This window comes from Dermacentor andersoni, chromosome 7 (genome assembly GCF_023375885.2).
Source record: "Dermacentor andersoni chromosome 7, qqDerAnde1_hic_scaffold, whole genome shotgun sequence".
In the NCBI taxonomy this organism is placed as follows: Eukaryota; Metazoa; Arthropoda; class Arachnida; order Ixodida; family Ixodidae; genus Dermacentor; species Dermacentor andersoni.
Genome location: NC_092820.1, coordinates 69,155,983 through 69,183,151, shown reverse-complemented (window position 1 = coordinate 69,183,151; position 27,169 = coordinate 69,155,983). Strand labels below are relative to the sequence as shown.

General features: G+C 45.6%; 1 protein-coding gene across 1 annotated transcript in view; it reads left to right on the top strand.

Annotated features, from left to right (window-relative positions):
- LOC126534339 (uncharacterized) overlaps positions 1 to 26,639 on the top strand; it is a 72,214-nt gene extending 45,575 nt beyond the window's left edge. The window contains exons 9-11 of the mRNA XM_050181621.3: positions 10,581 to 10,619; positions 11,402 to 11,509; positions 26,397 to 26,639. Of these exons, the coding sequence (XP_050037578.2) occupies positions 10,581 to 10,619; positions 11,402 to 11,509; positions 26,397 to 26,432 (183 nt within the window). The 3' untranslated portion in view covers positions 26,433 to 26,639. The remainder of the gene's footprint in view (positions 1 to 10,580; positions 10,620 to 11,401; positions 11,510 to 26,396) is intronic.
- The last annotated feature ends 530 nt before the right edge of the window (positions 26,640 to 27,169 follow it).

The window sequence follows — 27,169 nt, the reverse complement described above, 5'->3', positions numbered from 1 at the left end:
TCGTCGCCCACTCTTCCGTGCGTGCAAGTGCAGTTCAAAGCAAATTATAAAAACCTAAAGTGTCCTTAGGTATCGCATAAGAGACCCGAATGTGAAAGCCTTGTAAAGCCTACTGTAAGTCACCTTGATCCACCTCCATCAACCCTAATTCATGCCAATCCACCATAATCCACTCTAATCCCCCTTAATATGCCTTAATCATTGCTCGTGCAACTTAATCTTGAGAGCGAGAGATAGTGAAGTTTAATGATACGAAATGCAGAGAGGTCGGCCTGAGGTATATTCCTCTAGCCAGCTACTCTAGGTTAGGGGAAGGGAAGAGGGAAAGAAAGAGGGAAGAAGGAGGCGCATGATGGGTGACGATGACGAGAGAAGCAGGATGTAAAACATATGGCGAGCAATTTGGCATGCTCAAAGCCTACAGTCCAGGCCCGTACTTTTTAAAAGTTCAGTAACGCCTGGATGGCCTTGAAACTCGATTGAGCGTCTGGCCAAGGGCCTAAAATACTGTCCTCCGACAACGATGGACTGTCGAGATGCGTAAGTTCATTGTTCAACTTTTGACGCTCTTCCACGTACTAACGGTAGTCACAAAACACTTCTGAAACAATTTTGACGATTATGTAAACCGCACTGAGTTGTTAGAATAGGTTATGATCATTAATTGAAGCATCTAAGTGTCCCGCGTAAAGCGTGTAATTAATTATAACGTTTCAAAAATGTACATCGCTGACCATCGCAGCACACTGCTCGGGTGAATTTTTAGCCGCCTATACCCATTTGACGTAAATTTCCCTAATGATGTCAGTAGGCCGAGCTATCCGATTGGCTACCCAGTGCGCGTCATCGATAAGTTTTCCAACTTTCTGGTGAACAAATGTTGTTCGTAACACTTGGAACGTTAGTTAATTTGTTCATATAAAAAGAAAGTAACCCAAACTGAAGGCATAAGAACAATTTCTCAGTACAGTTAAGCACTTCCAGCAAACAGCAAGTGCCGTCTGCTTGTGCTACAACGTGCTCCGTCTTGATTGCTCCGCTGTCAGAGTCGTTCGGTCTTTTTGTGAGCACCATCAATCGCCTTTGTTGCGTTGTGGGCTGCAAATGTAGCGACTGGCAATATGTCAAGCTGTGACATTGTGTGCCTCTGTAAGGCAGCAGATGAGCGGAATAGCTGCAGTGCATCGGACTATCGGTATCCGATCGGCGGCAGGATTTGCGCGTTTGTGACCGCTACTTTACCCCGGAGCATTACCCCCACTACAGCGTCTCGCGAGTCAGGTATTCGGGTAAATGCAAGCGAGGGGACAGCACCTTGACCACGCCGTTTCACAAGATGAGCAGAAGTGCGAACGTGAATGATCTGCATGGTGCAGCTACCTGGGGGCACAGACCTCAACCAAGCACAGTAGCAGTAATGAAGTGCATTCTTCTTTGCTGCAGGTGTATATTTTTCGTAGGAGCGTAATCGTTATTATGCTATTTTTGTAAATGTTTAAAATGTTTTACACTTGGTTAGAGCAATATTAGCTCTTTGTTTGGCTGGTTAGGCTCTGCGCCACGGGTAACTGGACCGCGCATACCGATCAGGCCGCTCACGTACGTCTATGCTAAAGTTGCTTCATCAGTTTGAGTTAAAAAGCCTCCATTCATTCGTCGAAACGTCCAGCTCGCCTGTGGTTACCGAAATACCAGACACGTTCTGCGTTGCGACAGAATGCTCTCAACGCACACTGCTCCGATAGCTCTCGCTTGGGGTCGACTGCCAAGCAGCTGCCGGAGAGGTTCGAGACGCTTCGCGCGCTCCCTCCTAGAGAATCGGAAGGAGATGACACGACATGCCATCATGATGCAGAGCCAGTAATGGCGGATCTCAGCCCCGATCAATCTGCGAAGAAGTTGAGGAGAAAATGTATGGCGATGGAAGAGGGTAACTTGTAATCGTCCATAGCTCTCTTGATATGAGAGGCTTCCCACAAATTGTGATTCGAAGGATAAACTTTCGTTGTAGCCTAGGCGTCTAAAATATTTGTCGAACTGTATCAGGGGCCCTTTAATACGCCCTCATGAACCTTAACCCTCGGCACACAGCAAGGCACTCCGCCAACAGCTGCGCAGCATTTAGAGAGGCTACATTCCTGGCTTGACCAGCTTCGACCTGCACCCGCGCGTGTCGCCCGCGGGCACCATGTGTTTAGTTTCCCGACGATAGATACAACCACGCATGTCTTTCTGCGGCACAACTCTATGAGCCCACCATTGACTCCTTCCTATGACGCCCCCTTTCGTGTGGTTTCGTGTTAAAGAAAACCTTAATGTTTCACGTTCGCGGCAAAGAAGAGAGTGTGTCGTGTGACCGCGTGAGACCACCCTATCTTGAACATTAACTTGTCTTTCCTTCCGGCATTCACACGTAAGCCTCTGGTATTCTAGGGCGCAAGCTCTTGTAACGACCATCCGTCAATTCTTTGTCCCTGTCGTGGGGATCATTGCCCCTTGCTCCGGTCATCCAGTTTGCCTCGTCGTGAGCGTCACTGGCCCCAACTGGAACTGAAGCAGCTGTTTGACTGGGACGCCACCACGGCCAGTCGGCAGCCTTGCATTTACATTTGAATAAAGCCAGTATTCTATCCGTTCTCAATCTGCCAAAACGTGTATTACTTGCCTACGCTAAACCGAGCTCCCGAAAGTACGTTCCAGTAAGTATTACGCAACTCTTGCCGAGCTGAGTGTCATCGCAGAAGTCGCCGACAATTACGATAGCCCCTAACGAGAAACTTGAGCGCAGCTTTACACGGGTTTTTATTTAGTGACACATTTAAGTATCGCACCGATCACCGCACCGACTGGCAGAATCGCGACCTGCGGCACTTTATATAGACTAGACACACAGTTATCACTTCCCGGCAATCGCAGTGAGTGCAACCGTAGTCTTTAACGGGAAACGCGTGCGGCCAACGCTGTATGTGAAGGTGAGCTTTGTGGTTTATTTTCTTTCCCCCGCATGGCCGCTGTAGCCGCTGGGAGGACATGAGCGGCATATGGTTGTGCTTCAAGGTGGCTTCATCCGCTTTCCTCCTCATGCTTCCGCTGTACCCTCCTCCTCCGCTTTCCTCCTCGCGCTATCTTCATTCTTGCCTTATTTCATAAGCCACTGCGCTTATGACGCAGCTGGCGTAGCCGTTAACATCACAATGTCTATATGCCCACAGACAATGCTAGATTGCATGCAGCCCAAGTAAAAAGATAACATCCATATGTTCATAATCGCGTTCATGTGGTAAAAAACAAATGCCATGTGGATTGAGGGGTAGGTATATCTTTAAAGTTCTCTGTAATATATCCCAATAGATTATGACATTATTACAATCAATAAAAACATGTTCGATCATTTCAGCTTTGTTGCACAGAAAGCCTCTGCGTCCCCATGGCATATATATCCTTCTTTCCTCTAACCACGTTTTAACAGGCAAGGTTCTCGTGTGAAGCTTCAAAAAAAGTGTTTTAACGTTTGCCGGTATCCACATATTTTTAACCCTTTTAAGTACGTCTTGCCCAGGCCCTTCTTGAAACATTCACTGATACAATGGAACAGGGAATACACTCTCAATGCGATCCTTCATTAGACGCTTTCTTTTTGCATTGGAGAGGTACTGAACCGGAAAATCTTGCCCTAAGGAAACGATAGGACGTTACAACTTCACGCAAGAACCTTGAAATTGTGTAATGAGGGCCAATGCTTGAAGAAACAAAAAAATCAGGCATGGAAGCTGTTAACATGGTTTGAGAACAACAACACAGAACGCATCTCTTTCTTCCCTTATCAATATGAAACGTGATACCAATTGCTGAAGGAACAAATGGCACACCGACAGACCACCTTTCTTTACTCGACGAAGGAAATTTTTCCGTGATGTTCGCTCGCACGTAAGCACCAGATAAACGTGGCAAAGATTAGGTGAAATTTTCGAATGGGCTTACGTGTACAATACAGTGCCTGCAGAAGATACATATTTTTCGCAGCGGGAAAAACATTACAACTTTTGGCACGTGAAAAAATCGACAATTCATGGCCACCCCATACTTCATCCATCGCTGTAGTGTCAATACTTGATACTTTAACCCATATGAAACGAGTGTGATCTATGATCACAAACTCTTTTAAGGCTTGTAACCAAGCTGGAAATACGCAAAAAAAAAGCTGGTGTGGCGTAGCGGTGACGTACCGGGCTTGGGATCTGTACGTCTGACGGTCGAATCCTGGTCGGAGCATTTTTATTTTCAGGTTTCTTTTCCTTTTTTTATTGCAGTAAAACGCTCTCTGTTGCCTTCTGTATTTAAAAATTATATACGGTGTCCAGGCACTGCCTATTTAACGCGCTAGAGCTGTTTTTCGCACCAGTAGCCAGCGCCTCCAAGTAGGGCGCGCCTTCCCAGCGCTCCAGCATCCAGCGTGCGTCACTGGGCCCTTAATCCGGCGCATCACTGGACACTGGGTACTGGGTTTGCAATGGGGAAAAGTTCAATCAAATTTTCGTGAAGACGCAGAACTTGGCTCTCGAAATTGCAGGGAACTGACTATCCTGGACATAAAAATGTGGGTCACCTGTGCTACTATTCGCAACGAATATTCAGTCATGATGATGCCATATGTATTTCGGAAGATCTTTGTGTTGAGGTTGCGCAAAGTCTTTGTCTGACTTTCAAGGTTGTCTGGCTAAACCAGGAAAACAAATTCACCGACTCTTGTTTCTGATGGATTGTTGAGAAATAAACTAACTTCCCTGTTGATATGCACTATTGTACTTGAAAGTAGTACCTTTGTAGTGGGTAACATGCATGTGGCGCTGTGCGGACTGCCACCGCTGCGGCGCGAGACCCGAGCTCGGGCTGCTGATGCGAACGGCTAGGACTCGCGATCAAGAGCTACTTGCGATCCCTCGTACGAGCTGCAATAAACCCCCTTTCATTTGGTGGAGGTGCGGGGTAGACCTCGGAAACTGGAACTCCGAAGCCGGACGCTACCGACTGCTGCGACCATGCCTGACGAAACCACCCAGGAACATGCACCACAGCCTCCGGCGGTCATCGTTTCCGGTGTGTTGCGCCAGCGTGATCCTGCCATCTTTAGCGGCACCGATGATCATGACGTGGAGGATTGGTTGTCATCTTACGAACGGGTGAGCCAACATAACAAGTGGGACGACGTCACCAAGTTGCACAACGTGTTGTTTTACTTAACCGGCATCGCGAACCTCTGGTTCCGAAACCACGAACACGATTTCGCAACATGGAGCACATTCAAAACAAGTTTCGCTGAAGTGTTCGGGCGCCCCGCTGTGCGCAAGCTTCGCGCAGAACAACGCTTACGGGGGCGTGCGCAACATCACGGTGAAACTTTCACAAGTTACATCGAAGATGTCATTGACCTGTGTAAGCGCGTGAATCCGTCAATGTCAGAACAGGACAAGATAAAACACATTATGAAAGGCATTGATGAGGACGCCTTTCAGATGTTGTTAGCGAAGGATCCGCGTACCGTGGCCGAAGTTATCAATTTGTGCCAAAGTTTTGACGAGCTACGGAAACAACGCATCTTAGCTCGGCGCCCACCGCCTACGGAAGATTCGCTAGCAGCATTAATTATTGGCGACAACCACACAACTTTGCTGACGCAAATAAAAGAATTTGTGCGCGAGGAGGTCGCACGACAGCTCTCGATTTTGCCGACCACGGAGAAGCCTTCTCAATGTTTGGCTCCAGCGCTCCGACAGATAATTCAAGAGCAAGTGACCGAAGCTCTTCCACCTCCGTGTCAGCCGGCTCCCGTGGCCGCGCCTCTGACGTATGCTGAAGCCGTTGCGTGGGCGCCTCGTCTACAGGGGTTCTCTCCTCCGCCTTCAGCGCCTCGCCCGCCGGTGTTCTCTCCTCCGCCTTCGCCTCGCCAGCCGGCGGATCCCTTTTTCAGTGCACAGCAGCGGGGTCCAAATCCTTGGCGCACTGCTGACAACCGCCCAATATGCTATGCCTGCGGTACCCCGGGTCATGTAGTGCGCTTCTGCCGCCGGCGCTTGCCGGCCTTCGTGGGCACCCCGCGACGACCCAGGTCCGACTTCCGACCTTTCCGTATGCCTTCACGACCACCACCAGAAGTCTACGCTGCTGATGACATACCGGCACCGCAGTCACAGCTCTACGGCACTCGTCGCTCGCCTTCCCCTCGTCGGCGCTCACTCTCACCCATGCGTCGTAGACCCAGTGCCAGTACTGCTGAGGCGGAAAACTGATTTCCGCAGTTCCTGAGGCACGAACTGCGTCATCGTCGGAACATCAAAGTCCTCGTTTTTCCCCCGCTAACGTTATTGAAGTGTGCGTTGATGGCATCAAATCCCTTGCGCTCGTCGATACAGGTGCTGCTGTATCCGTGATTAGCGAGAAGCTTTGTCGTGCATTGCGGAAAGTGACCATGAAGCCTTCGATTCCATTGCTTAGAACAGCCAGTGCGCAACAAGTACAGCCAGTCGCTATGTGCACTGCCAGAGTGCTGATTCGAGACATTTTGTATTCCATTGATTTCTTTGTGTTAACTTGTTGCTCCCACGATGTCATTCTCGGTTGGGATTTTCTGTCGCGCCATCATGCCGTCATCGACTGTGCACGTGCTGAGGTTCAGTTCTCCGTTCTGTGCGATTTGCCATCTCGCGACTTTCTAGTTCACGATCTTAGCAGGATCTGTGTAGCTTCAGATACTGACCTTCCTCCTCACAGTGCTGCATTTGTCCCTCTTTCATGTGCATCGCTTGCCGAAGCGACGGTCATGTTTACACCCGCTGCCGTCTTCATTCGCCGCCAGCCTATATTGTTGCCTTTCGCCCTCCTCACGGTTCACCATGGTGCTGCAGAAATACTGATTTCTAACCCAAATTCGTACACTTTGGCTTTGCACTGTGGCGAGACTATTGGTACCATCGAGTCTGTGGACGCTGACGCTATTGTGCATTTCCCCATGGCCGACGACGTCGATACTGCCAACGTAACAGCACTGACGCCCCATGTGCCATCTAACGGAGTCCCACCGGATGTTTTTTGTCGCTCCATTGCCGATGACCTCGAGCCGACACAACGTGAGCGGCTAATTACTCTTTTAAATGAGTTTCACGCGTCTTTTGACTGGGACCAAGCATCGTTAGGCCGCACAAGTACCGTCTCTCACCACATTGATACGGGACATCACGCACCATTACGCCAGCGTCCGTACCGCGTGTCATCCACCGAGCGTCGTGTCATCACCGAGCAAGTTGAAGACATGCTTGACCGTGGTGTTATCAAGCCATCGTGCAGCCCTTGGTCATCGCCCGTAGTACTCGTTAAGAAAAAAAATGGCTCGATTCGTTTCTGTGTGGACTATCGTCGCCTCAACAAGATTACACGAAAAGATGTCTATCCTCTACCGCGCATAGATGACGCCCTGGATTGTCTACATGGTGCTGAATTCTTTTCTTCTTTGGACTTGCGATCGGGCTATTGGCAAGTGCCAGTGGATGAATCCGACCGCCCGAAAACAGCTTTCATTACGCCTGATGGCCTGTATGAGTTTACAGTAATGCCATTCGGCCTCTGCAATGCGCCCGCGACATTCGAAAGAATGATGGACAATATTCTGCGAGGCCTCAAATGGAAGACGTGCCTGTGTTATTTAGACGACGTGGTAGTTTTCTCCCCTGATTTCACCACTCACCTCTCTCGTCTACGCGAAGTCCTTACTTGTCTTGCCACCGCCGGCCTTCAACTTAACTTGAAAAAGTGCCGCTTCGGCGCCCGACAGCTGACCATACTTGGCCATGTCGTTTCCAAAGCCGGCGTCCTTCCCGACCCTGACAAACTTCGTGCTGTCGCAGAATTTCCGCGGCCGACTACACTGAAAGAGCTCCGAAGTTTTATCGGCCTTTGCTCGTATTTTCGACGCTTTGTACGCAATTTTGCCTGCATCATCGCTCCTCTGACGAAGCTCCTGGCTGGCCCAGGTGACCTTCGCGATTGGACTCCGGCATGTGACCAAGCCTTCACCACTTTGCGTCGTCTGCTTACCTCACCACCTGTTCTACGCCACTATGACCCGACTGCACCGACCGAAGTTCATACAGACGCCAGTGGCGTTGGTCTTGGAGCCGTCCTTGCGCAACGCAAGCCTGGCTTTCCGGAATATGTGGTTGCATATGCGAGTCGTGCCCTCACGAAGGCAGAAACCAATTATTCTGTCACAGAAAAAGAATGTTTGGCTATAGTTTGGGCGTTAAACAAATTTCGCCCTTACTTGTATGGCCATCCGTTCGATGTTGTGACAGACCACCACGCGCTCTGCTGGCTTGCGTCACTGAAAGACCCGTCAGGCCGTCTTGGACGTTGGGCTCTTCGGCTCCAAGAATTTGACATTCGCGTCATCTATCGATCCGGGCGCCAACATTCTGATGCCGATGCACTCTCCCGATCACCCATGAGATCCGACGAAACGCCACCCTCACCCGTAGAGTGCCCGGTTGCTACACTTGCTGTTACTGACATGCCGTCTGAACAAAGGAAAGACCCGTGGATTGTGTCTCTCATTGACATTCTTCACAGTTCTTCAAAGGCTACATGCCCTCGAGCCCTTCGTCGCCAAGCCACCCATTTCGTGCTACGGGACGCCATCTTGTACCGCCGAAACTATCAGCCGGACGGTCGCAAATGGCTGCTAGTCATCCCTCGCCATTTGCGCTCCGACAATGCACGTATTTCCACGCCGACCCCCAACAAGCTCATGCTGGCGTCCTGAAAACCTACGAGCGGCTCCGTCAGCGCTACTACTGGCGCGGCATGTATTCTTATGTCCGCAAATACATTCGGTCATGTGTAGCCTGTCAGCGACGCAAGACATCTCCTCATACGACTGGCCCTCTGCAACCTTTGCCGTGTCCTGCACGTCCTTTTGATCGGATTGGCATTGACCTCTATGGGCCTCTTCCATCCACTGCTAAAGGAAATCGTTGGATAATTGTTGCAGTAGACCACCTCACAAGATATGCCGAAACCGCCGCACTTGCTTCGGCTGCTGCTCGCGACGTCGCCGCATTCATGTTACGGCATTTCATCTTACGGCATGGCGCACCGCGAGAACTGCTCAGCGACCGAGGCCGTGTCTTCTTGTCCGAAGTTATTAATGAGCTACTCGCCGCTTGCCGCACTATTCACCGCACCACTACGGCGCATCACCCACAGACTAACGGTCTCACGGAACGGTTCAACCGCACTCTGGGTGACATGCTCACCATGTATGTTGCGTCTGATCATTCCAATTGGGACAATGTCCTCCCTTTTGTGACGTACGCGTATAACACCGCCGTTCAGGCTACCACAGGCTTCTCCCCATTTTTCCTTCTTTATGGACGTGAACCATCCACTACCCTCGACACCATGCTACCATATCATCCGGATGCCTCTGAATTCACCCCGCTTTCCGAAGTTGCTCGCCATGCTGAAGAGTGCCGCCAACTGGCTCGCTTGTTCACGTCGGATACCCAAGGTATCCACAAAGATCGCCGCGACAACGGGCAGCCCACACAGTCCTTCGCCGTGGACTCTCACGTCTGGCTTCAGCTGCCCTTCCAATCTCCAGGCCTTAGCCCAAAGCTTGCTCCAAAATATCAGGGTCCGTACCGGATCGTTGCGTGTACATCGCCGGTGAATTATGTGGTGGAACCGGTGACGCCATCTTCGGACAAACGCCGCCGTGGCCGCGAGACGGTTCACGTCAGTCGTCTGAAGCCGTACCACGACCCCCTTATCGTGTCATCACCTTAGGTCGCCAGGATGGCTCCTCTTCGCGGCGGGAGCAATTGTAGTGGGTAACATGCATGTGGCGCTGTGCGGACTGCCACCGCTGCGGCGCGAGACCCGAGCTCGGGCTGCTGATGCGAACGGCTAGGACTCGCGATCAAGAGCTACTTGCGATCCCTCGTACGAGCTGCAATAAACCCCCTTTCACCTTGAATATTTAGGCTACAATGATCAGCCGCTCCATGTCGGTTCTATACAATAAATTTATACTTTATCACAGTAAAACTTAGCGCATAAGTCGGATATGAGACGATACGTAGATAAAGATCAAATCATTTTACTTAGATGGGAAGCTACAACTTTACTGAAGTTGCGGCTAAAGTAGTGTAAAGAATTGTTTCATACAGCAAAATTAAGTAAATAAGATTTGTGTGCGTGTGCGTGTGCGTGCGTGTGCGTGTGCGTGTGTGTGTGTGTGTGTGTGTGTGTGTGTGTGTGTGTGTGTGTGTGTGTGTGTGTGTGTGTGTGTGTGCGTGTGTGTGCGTGTGTGTGCGCGTGCGTGCGTGCGTGTGTGTGTCTTATTGCTGATGTGTCTGTATTTAGAACACGAGAATAGTCAGAGAGAAACGCACGTAAAATGATTGCGAGGTGTCCAAAACATATTTTTCGGCACAATCAAAACTTCGCAAAGTGTATATCCGCGTTCACCTAAAGCATTTGTATTTATTGCTACATTTGCATGGCACGACTAAATTTTTTACTTGCAGGATGAGGGAGCCGAGAGCCTCGCTCACAAGCACCCCAAAGTAAGTGCCACACCACCTCTCGCCTGTTAAATGGGCTCTGTTAGCCCGGCTTCTTGTGGTAAGGATATACTGCGGTAAACAAAGCAAGCCCGGTAGAAACACTATGGAAGTGGGTAACACACATGACTACGGAATTTGGTCATTTTTAGAAACAAGCAAAGATAACCCAGCACACGTATATCTAATAACGTATCATATAACGCTCTATTGACATATTTTCTTATATCTAGTAACGAAGGGCTCGCGATCTGATTTATATTTGAAAAAGAAGCAATGACATCAAGAACACTACAAGTACACAGGATAGGAGCTTTTCTGTGTGCTTCGTCTAGTCCCTTTCGTCCCGTGTTCGCGGATTCATACAAGAACGTTAATAAATTCGGCAAAGCCTTCACTTTGCTACCATGTGATAGGGTTCCAGAAATTACATTACATGTAAGAAAAATGCTCGCAAAGTAGCTGTGTGTGTGAACCCTATGAAATGCATTTTATTAGGTCTAAATACCACAAATAATATTTCAAATGTACGTCATCGTATAAAGGCAAACTTTTTTCAGGATCTTAACTATACAAAAAAATATTAAAATTGTTCAATAATTTTTACCTTGCTGCGCGATATGCTTTTTTACAAAGGAAACAAGATGGCAGCTTGAATTTTGCATAAATATTAGCAGTTGAAATATTGTTATTTTCCCTTAAAAAAGAACATGCTTGATCGCAAAGAACAAAGGTTTTGACACTGTTCTGATTATGGACTAACTATTCGTTTCTGTTTGACGCAGAGGTATGAATGCCTTGTTTACTGCTGCAAGGGCCTCACATCAATGAATGTAAATGTGGCGCCTGATGGGCTTGAATGCGGGGACAATTCTTTCAAGGCTTATGATAAAGTAAGTGTTGCAGCTTCGTAATTGAATACCTCGAACTACCATTTTCGTGTCGCAGAAATCTATGTCTTTCGGAGAGAGTGCCCAACACAAACTTCAAAAAGCTCCTCTCACTTCACTCGTATTGTAAAACTTTAAATCTATTGCTCGGAGATATTAACATCACAGCGGTTACATTCGCGCCTGATATTCTTTGATAGGTATTACATTCTTGTAGACCAACACATTTCGCACTGTAATCGAGCGCGCTTTATTATTGTGCATTCTGTCGTTTTCTTTACCTTCCCTCTGATTTTCGGCTGCTCGTTTTCGTATAAGATATGTTAGGTGCCTTTCCACGGTGACCACCTCTTTACCTGTTCATACGTTCCGACGGCACATGCTATACATTATGTGTTTATGCTTATTTATTCAGTTGTTAAACATATATTGGGAATCAATTGTGGAAATATGGGTGATAACAAGATACCACTATTTCTAACCTTCAAACAGATTCATCAAGTACACTGATTGACTAAGGGCAATACATCATTACATTTGTGATGTGTCTTGATCTTCCTTCAAAACTTTAAGTAAGAAGATGAAGTGACTGTCAACAAATCGTATTAGAACAAGAAATTTACGCAGCTCCAGTAACTGCCGCTTGCAGACTTAATAAAGGCACTTCTCTAGGAGGCGATGAAAAAAACACTCACCTACACAAAAACTAAGAGCAATTACAAAGTAAGACAAGCACTGTGCGAGTGCGGCTGAGCTCAAACGAAATATAGAAATAATCTGGGAGACTATGCCGTATTGTCACGTTGTCGTAACGACGAAGAAACCGTCGGCGAAAAAAAATGGGTCACGAGTTTAACTGTTTTATCGAATACTCGGCGCAGAAAAAAATGCAATGCTCAAAGTACATCCGTTGACAAAGTCTGAACCACCGGCCAAACGCGTCGACTATTTATACATGACAATTTGGCATATATTCTAGTGAAATCACTGGCGTTCGCGTAAATTACAGAATTTGCACTACTATTTGTGCCAACTACACCATCTGATTACAGAAGACGCTCTTGCAATATTATCAGCGACAATCTTCGAGAAAATTCAGATACATGTAGGTGCGTCATGCACGGAGCGACAAGTATGGAACAGGGGTTAACTGGTAAAAAACGATCTCCTGAAAAAGATTAACAATGTACAGGCCTGAATACTTACTCTTAAAAAGTATCTACCTAATACCGCAAACAGAACATCAAAGCAAACTCGTTCATGTAGAAAAAGAAACTCTAACAAAGCAAGTACCATTAAAGTAAGCACAAGTTTGTAACAGGCTGCTGTGTTAACGATTGCTTACGCGAGCATGCAAACTTGAATAAGGAAACGCCTTGTAACTACTTCCGCAGCCATTTGCATATATGTAAATGATCTCCGATCTATGAAAATGAATCATGAGGGCCTCAACGGGGGTAACGTCTACACCCGGTGCAAACATGAGAGCTACGGCGGAATCTTTCATAATTAGTGCCGATACTAGGGTGAATTAGTTGAAGCAAATGGATCGAACATTAGAATCATTCAGCGTATTACAAAGAAGACGGAGGAGGCCATAAGACTTGTCAGAAGGATCTCTAATAGGCATAGGGGCTTAGGAGAAGAAGGTGGGACGCAGTTAGTTCACGGATTTATTCTGTGTCATTGCTCGTATGCGACAGCTATGCTAAATTGGAATAGTGGGGAGAAACATAAATTGGAAGCTTTAATCAGACATGCCGTTAGGGCAGCACCTGTGTGTGAGTACGTCAAACGATGTATTATTACGAGTGGGTTTGCATAATACTTTACATGACATTTCCGAGGCTCAGCGTACGGGCACAGAGAGAGCGGTTGCTAAGTACATCAGCTAAGTACTTATTTTAGAGTCAATTGGAGAATAGGTGGCTGTGTCGCGCGAAGGTGCACGGTTACACGAATTCAACGTGAACCTTAGGGCCAATATCACGGTGCATCCGTTTCTGCGGAATGAGCACCCTGTGCACAATGTAGGGAGGCAGGTTGCGAGAGGCCAGAGGCTTTGTTGCGAGAGGCAAAGGATCAGGAGGAGGAATCTGCGTTTGTTGACGCGGCATGGAATAATGGGAAAAATGCTTATTCTGTGGTGGTGGTGGTACATGGCGAAGGGAGCATCGCAATGCCGCTTGCATTTATACAAAAGATCCGGAGATCGCTGAGCAGGTGGCTATTGCTCTAGCACTAATTGATTCAAGAAGAGTTTTGATGTTTAGTGACTCGCGATCTGCGATTAAAGCCTTCTCGAGGGTACTTGTTGCGGAACCGGCTAACAGACTGCTGCAGGACAGGGATATCACTTCGTATACACTTTCTTGGTTCCCGGTGCACATGGGGTCAGTGGTGGGAGCCCCGCGTAACCTGATCGAGGTGGCGCACAGGGAGGCGCGAGGATCACTGCGCCGTGTGCTCCCTGAAGGGTCTAGTTCTCTCGCTCCTGAGTTCAGGGACCAGCTGTTAACCTACAACCAGATCACCAAGCACTATTACTTAGGGCGCAGGGCATTCCCCCTGCCACCTTCTAAATTAAATAGGCCACAAGCGGTTACATTAAGGCTTTTGCAGAAACGAACGTACCCTAACCCGGTCATCATCAATAAAATTAATCTCGACTTCAGTGTTTCAGTGTATTGCATTAAGTGTGGGGGTTTTCCCGATTTAGAACACTTACTTTGGCGCTGCTTGGCATTGGCCGGTGATGGTTCTCGAGGTGAACAGTGGTGGCAGCGGATGCTGCACAGTGAAGTGCCGGCGGACCAACGCAGGGCTGTCCAGAGGGTCGATGTGACGCCGAGGGGCTCGGCCTCTCTGTCCCGACATGGGAGTGGCCCGCATAGGCCATAGACTGATCCCTCAGAACCTAAATTAAGTTCGTTATACCATATTATGGTGCAGGGCAATGAATGAGCCTGTGTATTTCCTAATGGGAATTGTTAACTCCTTCTTAAATAGGACAAATAATCGCGAAGCTATAACAGAAATTGCTTATCAGGGTAAAGTATACAAGACTGCCAAATAAATAGCTGATGCGTTTGCTGATTTCTTCTTTAGCAGCGAACTACAGAGACCTGCGCATGACAATCCCTTGCCCCAGCACCTGCCGCAGTCTTTCTCTTTATTTCCCAGGAAGTTCTAAACATTATAAACAACATGAAAATAGCCGGCGCCACCAACAATAAATTACACACTTCCCATATAAATTTAATTACACCCTTAATACGTGATGTCCTTGCAGACATAATCCACGTCATGTTTAAATCACTCAGTTTCCCACAGGAACTAAAACAAGGCAAGATCATCCCAATTTTTAAGAAAGGTGACCACTCTTTAATTTCCAATTATCGCCCCATTTGTAAGGTAATTGAAAAGCTTACAGAAAAACGTTCAGCTGATTACCTTACAAATTTAACATTCTCCCACACTTCCAGTATGGCTTTCACTCGGGTTACTTAACCGAACTTGCTCTTGTTGCTCTAACCGATCAACTAAAACTCGCTATCGATGAACGGAATTATGCAGCTTGAGTATTTGTAGATTAAAGCCAAAGTGCTTGAGAAAATGAAGCATCACATCCTATTTCGTAATATTCAAACATTAGGAATTACCGGCCCAGCTCTCTTGTTACAACAAAATTACTTAACAGACAGAATGCAAGTAGTAACTATTTCACGTGTTCAGTGCAAAAATCATGTTCACTAATAGTGACGTGCCCCAAGGTTCCATATTGGGTCCGCCTTTATTTTTATTTTACGTCATTGATCTGCCTAACTGCCTGTCTTCTTCGAAATGTATACTTTATGCAGATGATACTACTATATATCATTAACTCAAATAAATGTGTTACAACCTTAGTATCTAACCTTAATGGCGATTTACGCAGCCTGCTGGAGTGATACCATACTAACCAGCTACAGTTAAACCAGCCGAAAACAATATTTGTTGTATTCACTTCCCACCAACGAACACTTCACTGCATTCTTCCTTTCTTCTGTGCGCAAGTCCTATCCCTGCAAGTTTTTTATCTAATTATCTTGGCATAGGAGTAGACAGAAACCTTAAATTTATTGAACACTTAGCCAAAATAAAACAGAAGATTGCCTACGAGATAAGGGTACATCTAAACGCATGAAACATATTTAACCATCAAATATTACCATCATTATTCTTTTCATTTATTCATTCCCACATTAACTACTGCGTTACATGCTGGGGAGACACTTACGTAACCCATTGGAAGGCCTCCAGAATCAGGCTATTAGGATACATTATTTAAAAACATTTTGTGCGCAAACAAACAGGGACAAAGAAGAGGGGCAACACAAGGACGAGCGCTTTCTAACAAGTGGTTTTATTTTCAAAGAATTTCCTGCTTAAATGTCCAAAGATCTGCGCGATCTAGTCAAACAGAGCACGCCTATAGCGCATATAACTCTTCAGATAAAATGTCGTGGACCAAAGCCACCCGGTCAACGGCATTGCTCCAAGACATTTTATCTCAAGAGTCATATGCGCTATAGGTGTGCAGTGTTTGATTAGATCGCGCAGATGTGTGGGTATTTAAGAAGGAAGTTCTTCTAAAATAAAACCAGTTGTTAGAAAGCGCTCGTCCTTGTGTTGCCCCTCTTCTTTGTCCCTGTCTGTTAGCGCACAAAAAGTTTTTAAATAAGGAATCTGTTCGAACTAGGCAGACTCGCAGTTATGCGATTAGGATAATTACATTTAGCCCACATAACAACAACGCTTCATATATTTTACGAACTAATCACATTCTTTCAATCACACAACTCGGTAAATATAACCTAGTTACCTTTTTGTTCCGTCAAACCAATTACACACGATGCGATAGCTTGATACCACAATCTTGTCTATTAAGTGGTAATACTACAGGGTTGGCAATAAACACGAACTTCATTTTACCCAAAATATATACTAACTATGGCATGCAGAGCGCCCATTTTTCATCTATCGCATTCTGGAACACACTACAATTAGACATAAAAACACTTAATGTTCACGAATTCAAGAAACAACTAAAAGATTACATTTTGTTGAATACTGACGCCTAGTTCATACTCACAACCATTCTTTCAGGGTGCCTTTCATTCATTTTCATTGCCATACCATTAGGTTTCTATTTATGCCTTACATATACATTCTAGTTAGGAAATTATAGTGTATTCGTCACGTCACCTACGCTGTTACTTTATTAGTTGTCAATGAGATTATGTTGCAGTGCTTTTTTTCATTACATATATGCACTTGTAATTCTTCAATCATGCTATTCATACTAAAACCTGTAATTCTTCCATGTTTACTATTTGTTGAAACTGCTGTATTTTTGTTTTATTACGTTTACTTTGTAAAGGAGGTCCCATTGCAGTCTTTCACTTCGGGACCTCCTTCTGTATATTAACAACTTGTAATCTTTCTAATCATCTCAATAAAAACCGATTCTGATTCTGATCCGCATCAGAACAATATTTAATACTTAAACGCTACACACTTGCAGTAATAGAGTTTCTCGTTCTTGAAATCTGGAATACTCGCCTTTCAGAGGCCGCTAGCCATGGTCAACTGCATACCTAACGAAACGTACAGCTATTCCCCTAAAGCTTGGTATTGTAGCCGACGCAACAGAAAAATTTATTAGGGTCTCAAGCGCTGCCACTTTGCACCGGCATATGTGCCCAGAGTGCGCTGAATATTCAGTAGTCATACATGCAGGCGTAAAGTCAGGCCATAAGTACGTGGTCAGAGGTCAAGTGCTGCTCATAGCCTACTAAAGCGACCTGATTACTAAATAAAACTGCGTTGCTGACAGCTCTATCAACGCGAGTTAGGTCGCGTTGAGTCGGGAGTGGTTTCTCGGCATAACTATGGGACCGAAAACGAAGGACTTTATCGCTACTCTAGCTCCATGTGGGAGCCATATACCGGCACACGAGCCACGAGGACACACTTAAGGCATCTAAGTGACAGGGGGGCACCGCCGGTGGAGCAAAATATACGTTGTCACATTTGAAGAAAATAAAAAGACGACAGCACGTTTGTGTGCTCCATAAGACCTGGTACACTATAAAGTCTACATTTGCGCGCCCACACGCGCACATTCGGCCGCACGCACACAAGGACACACATATACAGAGAGAGAGAGATAGAGAGAGACATTGTAATATTTAAAGAATCACCCTTTAGTCGGGATTAGTTGACTAGGCACGAGCTGTTCAACCGTGGATAGGCTTAGTCGCCTGTTATTTCGACAAGACCCTTGTCATTAGCAATTCGACAACGCACTAGCCATATGGAGGTTGCACTGGAAATGTCTTGTGTTTCCTTGATAAATTTTTCAAGCCTATTGTTGCGAAAGTAATGCTGCCCACACGCAGGAACGTTGACGAGCAGAATAGCAGCGCTGTATTCCTTGAAAATATTCCGCTAGAATATGATAATTTTAGGCAAGAAGTCATTCGCTGCATAGAATACAGAACAGTGGATACGCACCAACTGACCTACAAATTTAAACACGTCATGAGTGCCTGTGTTTGTTTCGTGAAATTATCATAAAGACTGCGTAAGCCCTATCACTCCCATCGACCACCACCAGCGGAACAAAAAGAAAAGAATAACCTACGATTACGAATCTCGCTAATGAGAAATTTGGGCGCAGCGCTATACGCGTTTTCATTTCGCGTGTCAATATTTTGTATTATCTATTTTACCTATTCGCGCTTCTCGAGCGTATCAGTTCTTCGCGATAGGGCGAAGATGAAAAAACTCGACCATCGCAGAATGGTATCCAGATTAAAATTGATATATCAGCTTTACCATGGTCACCTTAAAATGCAGCGTGAAAGTCACATAACCGAGCCGCCAATACGCTTTGCCCGTACACAACACAAAAAAACATTTAAGCAATCATTCAGTCACCTTAGCATGCATCAGTATTCTCTTTATTATGCTATTTCATTATGGAATAAATTACCACAAGAATTAGTTAACACTAATACCACACAATCGTTCGTTCATCTTGTGAATGGTTTTTCTTTTGATTAATAGCATATCATGCCATTCCTTCCCTATCATGCACATAGTGAACGAAATTAATTAATCATCGTCTGTGTGTTGTAATAAAATTATGTGAAAACGCTGAATTGAGTGATCTGTTGTGTCTCCATGGTTGGTCAGTACTTTGTTGAGTTGCAAACTACAACCGTGGTTCCCATATCGCATTTATTGCTTATAACTCTAAATTGGAAAGGCTGATGTTCCTGTATATTATATTTTATATATTTTTATTATTTTTCTGCATTCCATTTTTCGATTTCCAGCCTTGTTCATTACTATTAATGTAACCACTCCTGCTTGAGCCCAAATCGGGCCTGCAGCATTTGTAAATAAATAAATAATTTATTAAATAAATAAATAAATAAATAAATAATGATTATATAGGCACACAATTTATACCATTAGGCAGAAAACGCTGTGAGTAGCGCGCTTCGTTTCCATACAGACGATGCGCGCGACTTTGGCTCCATATTGTACAGGCCGCCATTGGAATATACACCTGGCAACGTTTAACGCTAGAACGTTATCTAGTGAGGCGAGTCTAGCAGTGCTATTGGAGGAATTAGAGGGCAGTAAATGGGATATAATAGGGCTCAGTGAAGTTAGGAGGCCAAAAGAAGCATATACAGTGCTAAAAAGCGGGCATGTCCTGTGCTACTGGGGCTGATTAATAAGAACATAGCTGGTAACATACAGGAATTCTCTAGCATTAACGAGAGGGTGGCATGTCTTGTTGTGAAACTTATTAAGAGGTACAAAATGAAGGTTGTACAGGTCTACGGCCCTACATTTAGTCATGATGACCAGGAAGTCGAAAGCTTCTACGAAGACGTGGAATCGGCGATGGGTAAAGTCAAAACAAAATACAGTATACTGATGGGCGATTTCAATGCCAGGGTAGGCAAGAAGCAGGGCGGAGACCAAGTCAGTGGGGGAATATGGCATAGGCTCTAGGAATAGCAGAGGAGAGTTATTAGTAGAGTTTGCAGAACAGAATAATATGCGGATAATGAATACGTTTTTCCGCAAGCGGGTTAGCAGAAAGTGGACGTGGAGGAGCCCGAATGGTGAGACTAGAAATGAAATCGACTTCATACTCTGCGCGAACCCTGGCATCATACAACATGTACACGTGCTCGGCAAGGTGCGCTGCAGTGACCATAGGATGGTAAGAACTCGAATTAGCCTTGACTTGAGGAGGGACCGGAAGAAACTGGTACATAAGAAATCAATCAATGAGTTAGCGGTAAGAGGGAAACTAGAGGAATTCGGGATCAAGCTACAGAACAGGTATTCGGCTTTAACCCAGGAAGAGGACCATAAGGTTGAAGCAATGAACGACAATCTTATGGGCATCATTAAGGAGTGCGCAATAGAAGTCGGTGGTAACGCCGTTAAACACGAAACCAGTAAGCTATCGCAGGAGACGAAAGATCTGATCAAGAAACGCCAATGTATGAAAGCCTCTAACCCTACAGCTAGAATAGAACTGGCAGAACTTTCTAAGTTAATCAACAAGCGTAAGATAGCGGACATAAGGAACTATAATATGGATAGAATTGAACAGGCTCTCAGGAACGGGGGAAGCCTAAAAGCAGTAAAGAAGAAACTAGGAATAGGCAAGAATCACATGTGTGCGTTAAGAGACAAAGCCGGCAATATCGTTACTAATATGGATGAGATAGTTCAAGTGGCTGAAGAGTTTTATATAGATTTATACAGTACCAGTAACACCCACGACGATAACGTGAGAGAGAATAGTCTAGAGGAACTTGAAATCCCACAAGTAACACCGGAAGAGGTAAAGAATGCCTTGGGAGCTATGCAAATGGAGAAGGCAGCTGGGGAGGATCAGGTAACAGCAGATTTGTTGAAGGATGGTGGGAACACTGTCCTAGAAAGATTGGCCGCACTATATACACAATGCCTCATGACCTCGAACGTACCGGAATCTTGGAAGAACGCTAGCATAATCCTAATCCATAAGAAAGGGCACGCCAAAGACTTGAAAAATTATAGACCGATCAGCTTACTGTCCGTTGCCTACAAAGTATTTACTAAGGTAATCGCAAATAGAATCAGGAATACCTTAGACTTCTGTCAACCAAAGGACCAGGCAGGATTCCGTAAAGGCTGCTCAACAATAGACCATATTCACACTATCAATCAGGTGATAGAGAAATGCGCGGAATATAACCAACCCTTATATATAGCCTTCATTGATTACGAAAAAGCATTTGATTTAGTCGAAACCTCAGCAGTCATGAAGGCACTACGGAATCAGGGTGTAGATGAGCCATATGTAAAGATACTGGAAGCTATCTATAGCGGTTCCACAGCCACCGTAATCCTCCACAAAGAAAGCAACAAAATCCCAATAAAGAAAGGCGTCAGACAGGGAGATACGATATCTCCAATGCTATTCACAGCATGTTTACAGGAGGTATTCAGAGACCTGGAGTGGGAAGAATTGGGGATAAAAGTTGATGGAGAATACCTTAGCAACTTGCGATTCGCTGATGATATTGCCTTGATTAGTAACTCAGGAGACCAATTGCAATGCATGCTCACTGACCTGGAGAGGCAAAGCAGAAGGGTGGGTGTGAAAATTAATCTACAGAAAACTAAAGTAATGTTTAACAGTCTCGGAAGAGAACTGCAGTCTACGATAGGTAGCGAGGCACTGGAAGTGGTAAGGGAATACATCTACTTAGGGCAGGTAGTGACCACGGATCCGGATCATCAGACTGAAATAACCAGATGAATAAGAATGGGCTGGGGTGCGTTTGGCAGGCATTCTCAAATCATGAACAGCAGGTTGCCACTATCCCTCAAGAGGAAAGTGTATAACATCTGTGTCTTACCAGTAGTCACCTACGGGGCAGAAACCTGGAAGCTTACGAAAAGGGTTCTGCTGAAATCGAGGACGACGCAACGAACTATGGAAAGAAGAATGATAGGTGTAACGTCAAGGGATAAGAAAAGAGCAGATTGGGTGAGCGAACAAACGCGGGTAAATGACATCTTAGTTGAAATCAAGAAAAAGAAATGGGCATGGGCCGGACATGTAATGAGGAGGGAAGATAACCGATGGTCACTAAGGGAAGGGAAGCGCAGTAGGGGGCGGCAGAAAGTTAGGTGGGCGGATAACATTAAGACGTTTGCAGGGACAGCATGGCCACAATTAGTACATGACCGGGGTAGTTGGAGAAGTATGGGAGAGGCCTTTGCCCTGCAGTGGGCGTAACTAGGCTGCTGCTGCTGCTGCTGCTGCTGCTGCTGCTGCTGCTGCTGCTGCTGCTGATGATGATGATGTAGCAATCGTCGCCGCACAGTCCGTCTTGTGCGGCACTGCAGTCTTCTCGCGCTTACGTTCCAGCAACGACAAGAGTTGGCCGCGGGAAAATCGTGCCACCAGTGTCAGCGGTGACAAGACCTCAGGGAGCGTCACTTCGAGCCTTACTCGTGGCCGCTCGCCATCGCCCCTCGCGGGAGCAGCGATCACCGTCACCCGCACTGCTACCGCGTGCTGACCTGAGCTGCTGACGTCGCCAACAAGCATAGCCCTCCCCACCTCACGCTACCCTGGCCCCCTCTCGGAAGCGCAGATGAGATCGCCCACGCGGTTGCAGATTCCGTAGCCGCAGGCAACTCGGCCGCTTCTTCCCCACTTCTCCACCACTTTCCGTCTAATGCTTTCTCAATTATTATCTCGATGCTTTCACTGAAATTTCCTTCTCCCATTTTCTCTTCGCGCTCTCTTCTTTGATCTCCCGCTGCACGTCGCGTTCGCTCTCATCTTTCGCTGTGGTCGTTCGTTCGGGCATGAGGTGCGACGCTGGGGCACGTCGACGCTCAACGCAGGAAAGCACGCTTACGAACTGCGCTTTAAAAAAATTATTTCGAAACTTCACCAATGTAATGAAATATTTCTCAGTGACCCAAGTTGCAATGAAGTAGGTTCCTTTCCAAACCGGTTCCCTCACCGGAGCAGCCATGCTCTGTCAACAGCTGCGCACCGTTACGACAACGTGACAATATGGCATAGTCTCCTAGATGATTTCTATATTTTGTTTAAGAAAGAAGATCAAGTGATTGTCAACAATTTGTATGGGAACAAGAAGTTTACAGAACTACAGTAACTGCCGCGTGCAAACGTCAAATAAACCTTCGCCTACGCATTGTCTGAAATTGAGTGAAAGAGATAAGGTAGGCAGGGGCAGACATCTCGAAGAATGTGTAATGTTGTCTAGAAATGCTCATCGCAGTGTAATTCACATTACATGCTGAAACAACCACAGCACATTTCTTGTGGATGTAAGCGATACGCTAAACAGCACTTTTCCGCGGTCGCCATTCTTAAATTACGCGTGACTCTTTCCACAGTTATATGTGCTTACTTAGACATAAGCTGCTGATTGAAACAGTCCGGTTGAAAATTGCCGATTTGGTACACATGGCTTTTGACAACAAAATGAAAGGATTACACAGATGCTGCTGAAAGAAGAATCAGTGCGCTATTCTTGCTGAGAGCCATGCGTGAAACTATGAAGTTTGTGCTGCTACGAAGCATAATGGCAGGGGTTATATATGGTTGCCAGGCAATTGTCGATCATCCCTTATTCATCCAAATTATTTCCCTCTCTTACGGCGCGTTGGTGCGTCATTTCACACTTATCCTTCTCTATTTCCTACGTGCTGCTTTTATACGCGGCTATCTCTAGTCAGTACGTCTTGTCCGCCGCAGAATGCACCATTATTAGAGTTGGAAAGTAACTAGGGATCAACAAATTAACACATTAAAAACGCATAATAACTTACATAAGGCGGTAAAAAGTAACTGCGGTACTGTACAAGTATTCGCTGCCGGCGACTAGAGAATTAAGCGCTACATAAATTGTTCGCAGTGCCGCGAACTTCAGTGTAATGATGCCCAAAGAGTAGGTAAAGCGGGGAAAAATGCCACAGAAATTTGGAAATTGTGATTTTTTTTATCTCATTGCATATTATAAAAGCACAAAACATGAATTTTCTTTTTTGTGAATGAGGTGTGTGGTACATCAACATACTTATCATCCTGCTGTTCAAAAGTTTAGTAAAGAAAAATATCCCCATTGTCTCAATTTGCCTCAACCTGCGGGCCAAAATGAGAAGCTGGTGGGGGCAAAAGAGGGCGTCCTTAAAAGTTAATTAATTTAGATCTTGCAGGAGACGCACTTAATGTTCACTCCGTCAGCACCCACCCAGCCTTCATGAACCCACTCTTTACAATCCACGTACCGCATCCAAACAGAGCATGCCGCTCTGGTGCTGGACATGTGCTTGCAGATAAACCACCGCAAGTCTTTCTTTGTGCTGCTGGACTTTCTTGGAAGTCTGCGCTTTACTGACTCATTCAACGAATGAAGGCCAGATTTGTGCTCACCATTCTTATTCGCCTATTCTTGTCTAGATGCCGAGCTGCGCAGGTGTTTAACGGCTTTCATCATGGTCAACGTGGCTTTGTGAGGCGATGACGTTAGAACTGCGCTAGCTTGAGAGTTCCTCGCGCTGGCCTTTTCTAATTTCGGCGCTGGAGAAATGTCATGGAAAGCAACGCCCGTCTAATAATTTTCTCGTTGTCCCTGGTTTCAGCGTTAGCGTCCATCTTTTTCCACATTCTCACCTGTTACGCTCTGTTGGACAGCAGCTCGGCAAAATTGGGGTCGCAGCACGCAAAAATGGCCACACACAACACTTTCGAAATCCAGATGATTTTCTTTCGAGGGGCCAAACTGTCCTAAACCAAAAATATAATATCTGATGTACGTAAATAAAAAATTCGGTTAGTCAAAAATGATTTAGGCTCATTCAGCGCCTTTTTGTCGCGTTTGGCCCCTTTCAAATACTAAAATTAAAGAAATCAGACTTACGGACGAAACTAACAGTACTAAACGTTTCGCAGAATGCAGCTAGTGGTACAAAGCAACACTAGAAATACTTACGTTGCTGAACACACGCGGAAGTACCTTCATGCATTCATTCCCCTTCTTTCTGGAGGGTCACGAGCTCACTGGCAACAACCATGCATTTTTTTCTCGCATGAACTCTCACAACACCCGCGAACTTTTTCATCAAAAGGAATGGACAGCTACCGCCACCTATCTGTCAAAAAATAATCACAAAAAAAGAAAGTACTTCCTTTTTTTTTAGGTATACATGGCAGTAAAATCAAAATGTCGCGTTTGCCCCCGTGTCTCCTTTTATCCCGCCTTACCCTACCTACATTAAGTAATCTGTTCAAGTTTCCCCCAAACGGAAGCCCACACGGCTTCTCATTTGTTAAGACCCAAGCACGCATACTCATTGCTACTCAGGTGTCATTAAAGTACGCCTAAGGCAACTATACATGTTCTTTTCTTCTCTAATACCGTGTATTCTCCGCAAGTTCGGTCACTACCTATCAGAACTAACAAGGTAACCGCATTTTTTACATTTCGGCATTTCTTTCTTATTCTTATGGTTCGCGCCTAAAGCGGAGTACAACGATGCGTGTTGTAGATAATAAAATTTTTCTCCAGGTTAACACGTTGAGAACGAGCTTTTAACAAACACCAGTTACTTCGAGTATGTGACGTTGTACTGGCGCTGAAAAACACAGTAGCAAAAACTATGATTCAGTAAACGAACTGCTTAGGGGATGCAGCTGTGCCAAGGTTTCACACAGAACACAGCAACAGCAGCGAGCCCAGTCAGCGATCGACAAAAATCCCATCTGTGGGTCAAGCGCGCCGGCTTTTTATTTATGAGTCGACGAAGCTTCCAGCGCAATGGTTGGTGCCCGTATCCCTGGCGGAAGCTAGTAACAGAATTCGCGACGCGCATACAATCAGATTCAGTGACACTAGACAAGGGATAGAACCATCGACAACATTCGAGAAACTTCCGATACGTGCAGGCGCGTGCTCGCTGTGGGACAGTGAAAAGTCGTCACCAACGAATGATAAACTTGTACAGGTGTCGACACCCTAACCGTAATAAATTCGAGAACATTTCTGCGCTGTTTGCCAATTGACAGCGCATTTAGGTCGGTTTGTACCTTTAAGACCACTGATGATGATGTGCGTATCTTATTGGCACAAGGGCCAGATATGGCCAAAGATTGCCAAGCAAAACATAATATATGATGTGCTGACGGTAGAAGATGACAAATGTCAGGTTTGGGAATCAGGATTAGAATGGTACATATAACTTGGCTGTAAGTGGGGTCAAAAAATTTGTCGCTGTAAATTGCCTAAAATGTACTGGTGTTAAAATAATTACACTGACTAGTGGCGTACGCTTTCAGCATAAATGTTCGGCAGCTACCAGATGATCTACTGAATGAGTGAGACTTTGAGATCACTGTAGTTGCTGATGCGTGAGCTAGCCCAGCGTTGAATTTGACATTGTTCGTTCGTTAGTCTTTGCTGTAAAGGCAACCTTCCCAATCACGAAATGTGCTACCATTCCTGCCTAGATACCCATGTACCGTTAACATAGATAACTAGGTGAATAAATTGCACAACGAAAATAAGAAATTGCATTGTGATGTAAATGATTAGGCTAAGTTTACTCTTGTATATCACAGTTAAGGTCTATAAGACGGCACCATTGTCATTATTCACATTGGCGTCATTTTTCGTACAATAACAAAGGTATTTCAATACAGACTATGTTTACCAACATAACTACGTTAAACCGTGCTATGGATGTTTTTAATGTGCTTGATATTTTTTTCTTGTTTCAGAGATGCATAAACGGAGCATGCATGCAAATACGTTGAGCATAAACTTGCTGCAGGCGGACCAAGCGGACTTCCTTTTCTACTGAAATCTAAAGATCGAAAATGAACCATAAACGAAGGCTATGAACACGGTTTCAAGATCACATAGGACCCATTTCCACGTTTGCCTTAGGTCTATGGTTATTTTTGCATGGACCCTTTGTTTTTAAATGCATTAAAGGTACTTCATGGAAATTCCGGATGGAAGTACGTCGGATGTCCATTACTTTTCGATGCGCAAGCCGCCAGCCACATAGTACGCTTTTGCTTGCAATCAGTCGTACCGTGTGTCGTGTCCGACTTGCCGCGTACGACGATCCGGGACACATTGTCCCATTCAGCGAGCGGCGCGTAGCTCCGTCCAGAACCGCCGCCCCTGCTTGAGCGCTCGGATTACTGCGCAACTTTGCAAAGTGAAAAGAAACGTGTTTGTAGAGCTCTCTCGTTTAAAGCCTTTAACTGGCAGCTCAACAATTTTATTGACCTTAAAAAAGGAACTGCAAAAATTGCACAAACCAAATATTAGTCTTTGCTTTCAATGTACCCTAATTTAGGTATCTCCTCAACAGCGGTAATCACAAAAGTGTCCACCGTCAGCAGCAGCGCATGTTTAAATGGAAAAAAGCTCGAACACATCGTCGGTATCGTCTTAGCGGACGTGGTGGCTATAGTATCGCTAATGTGAATTTTTTCCCTTTGTTTAAGAAAGCTATTATTTTTTTATCCTTTGAGATGGA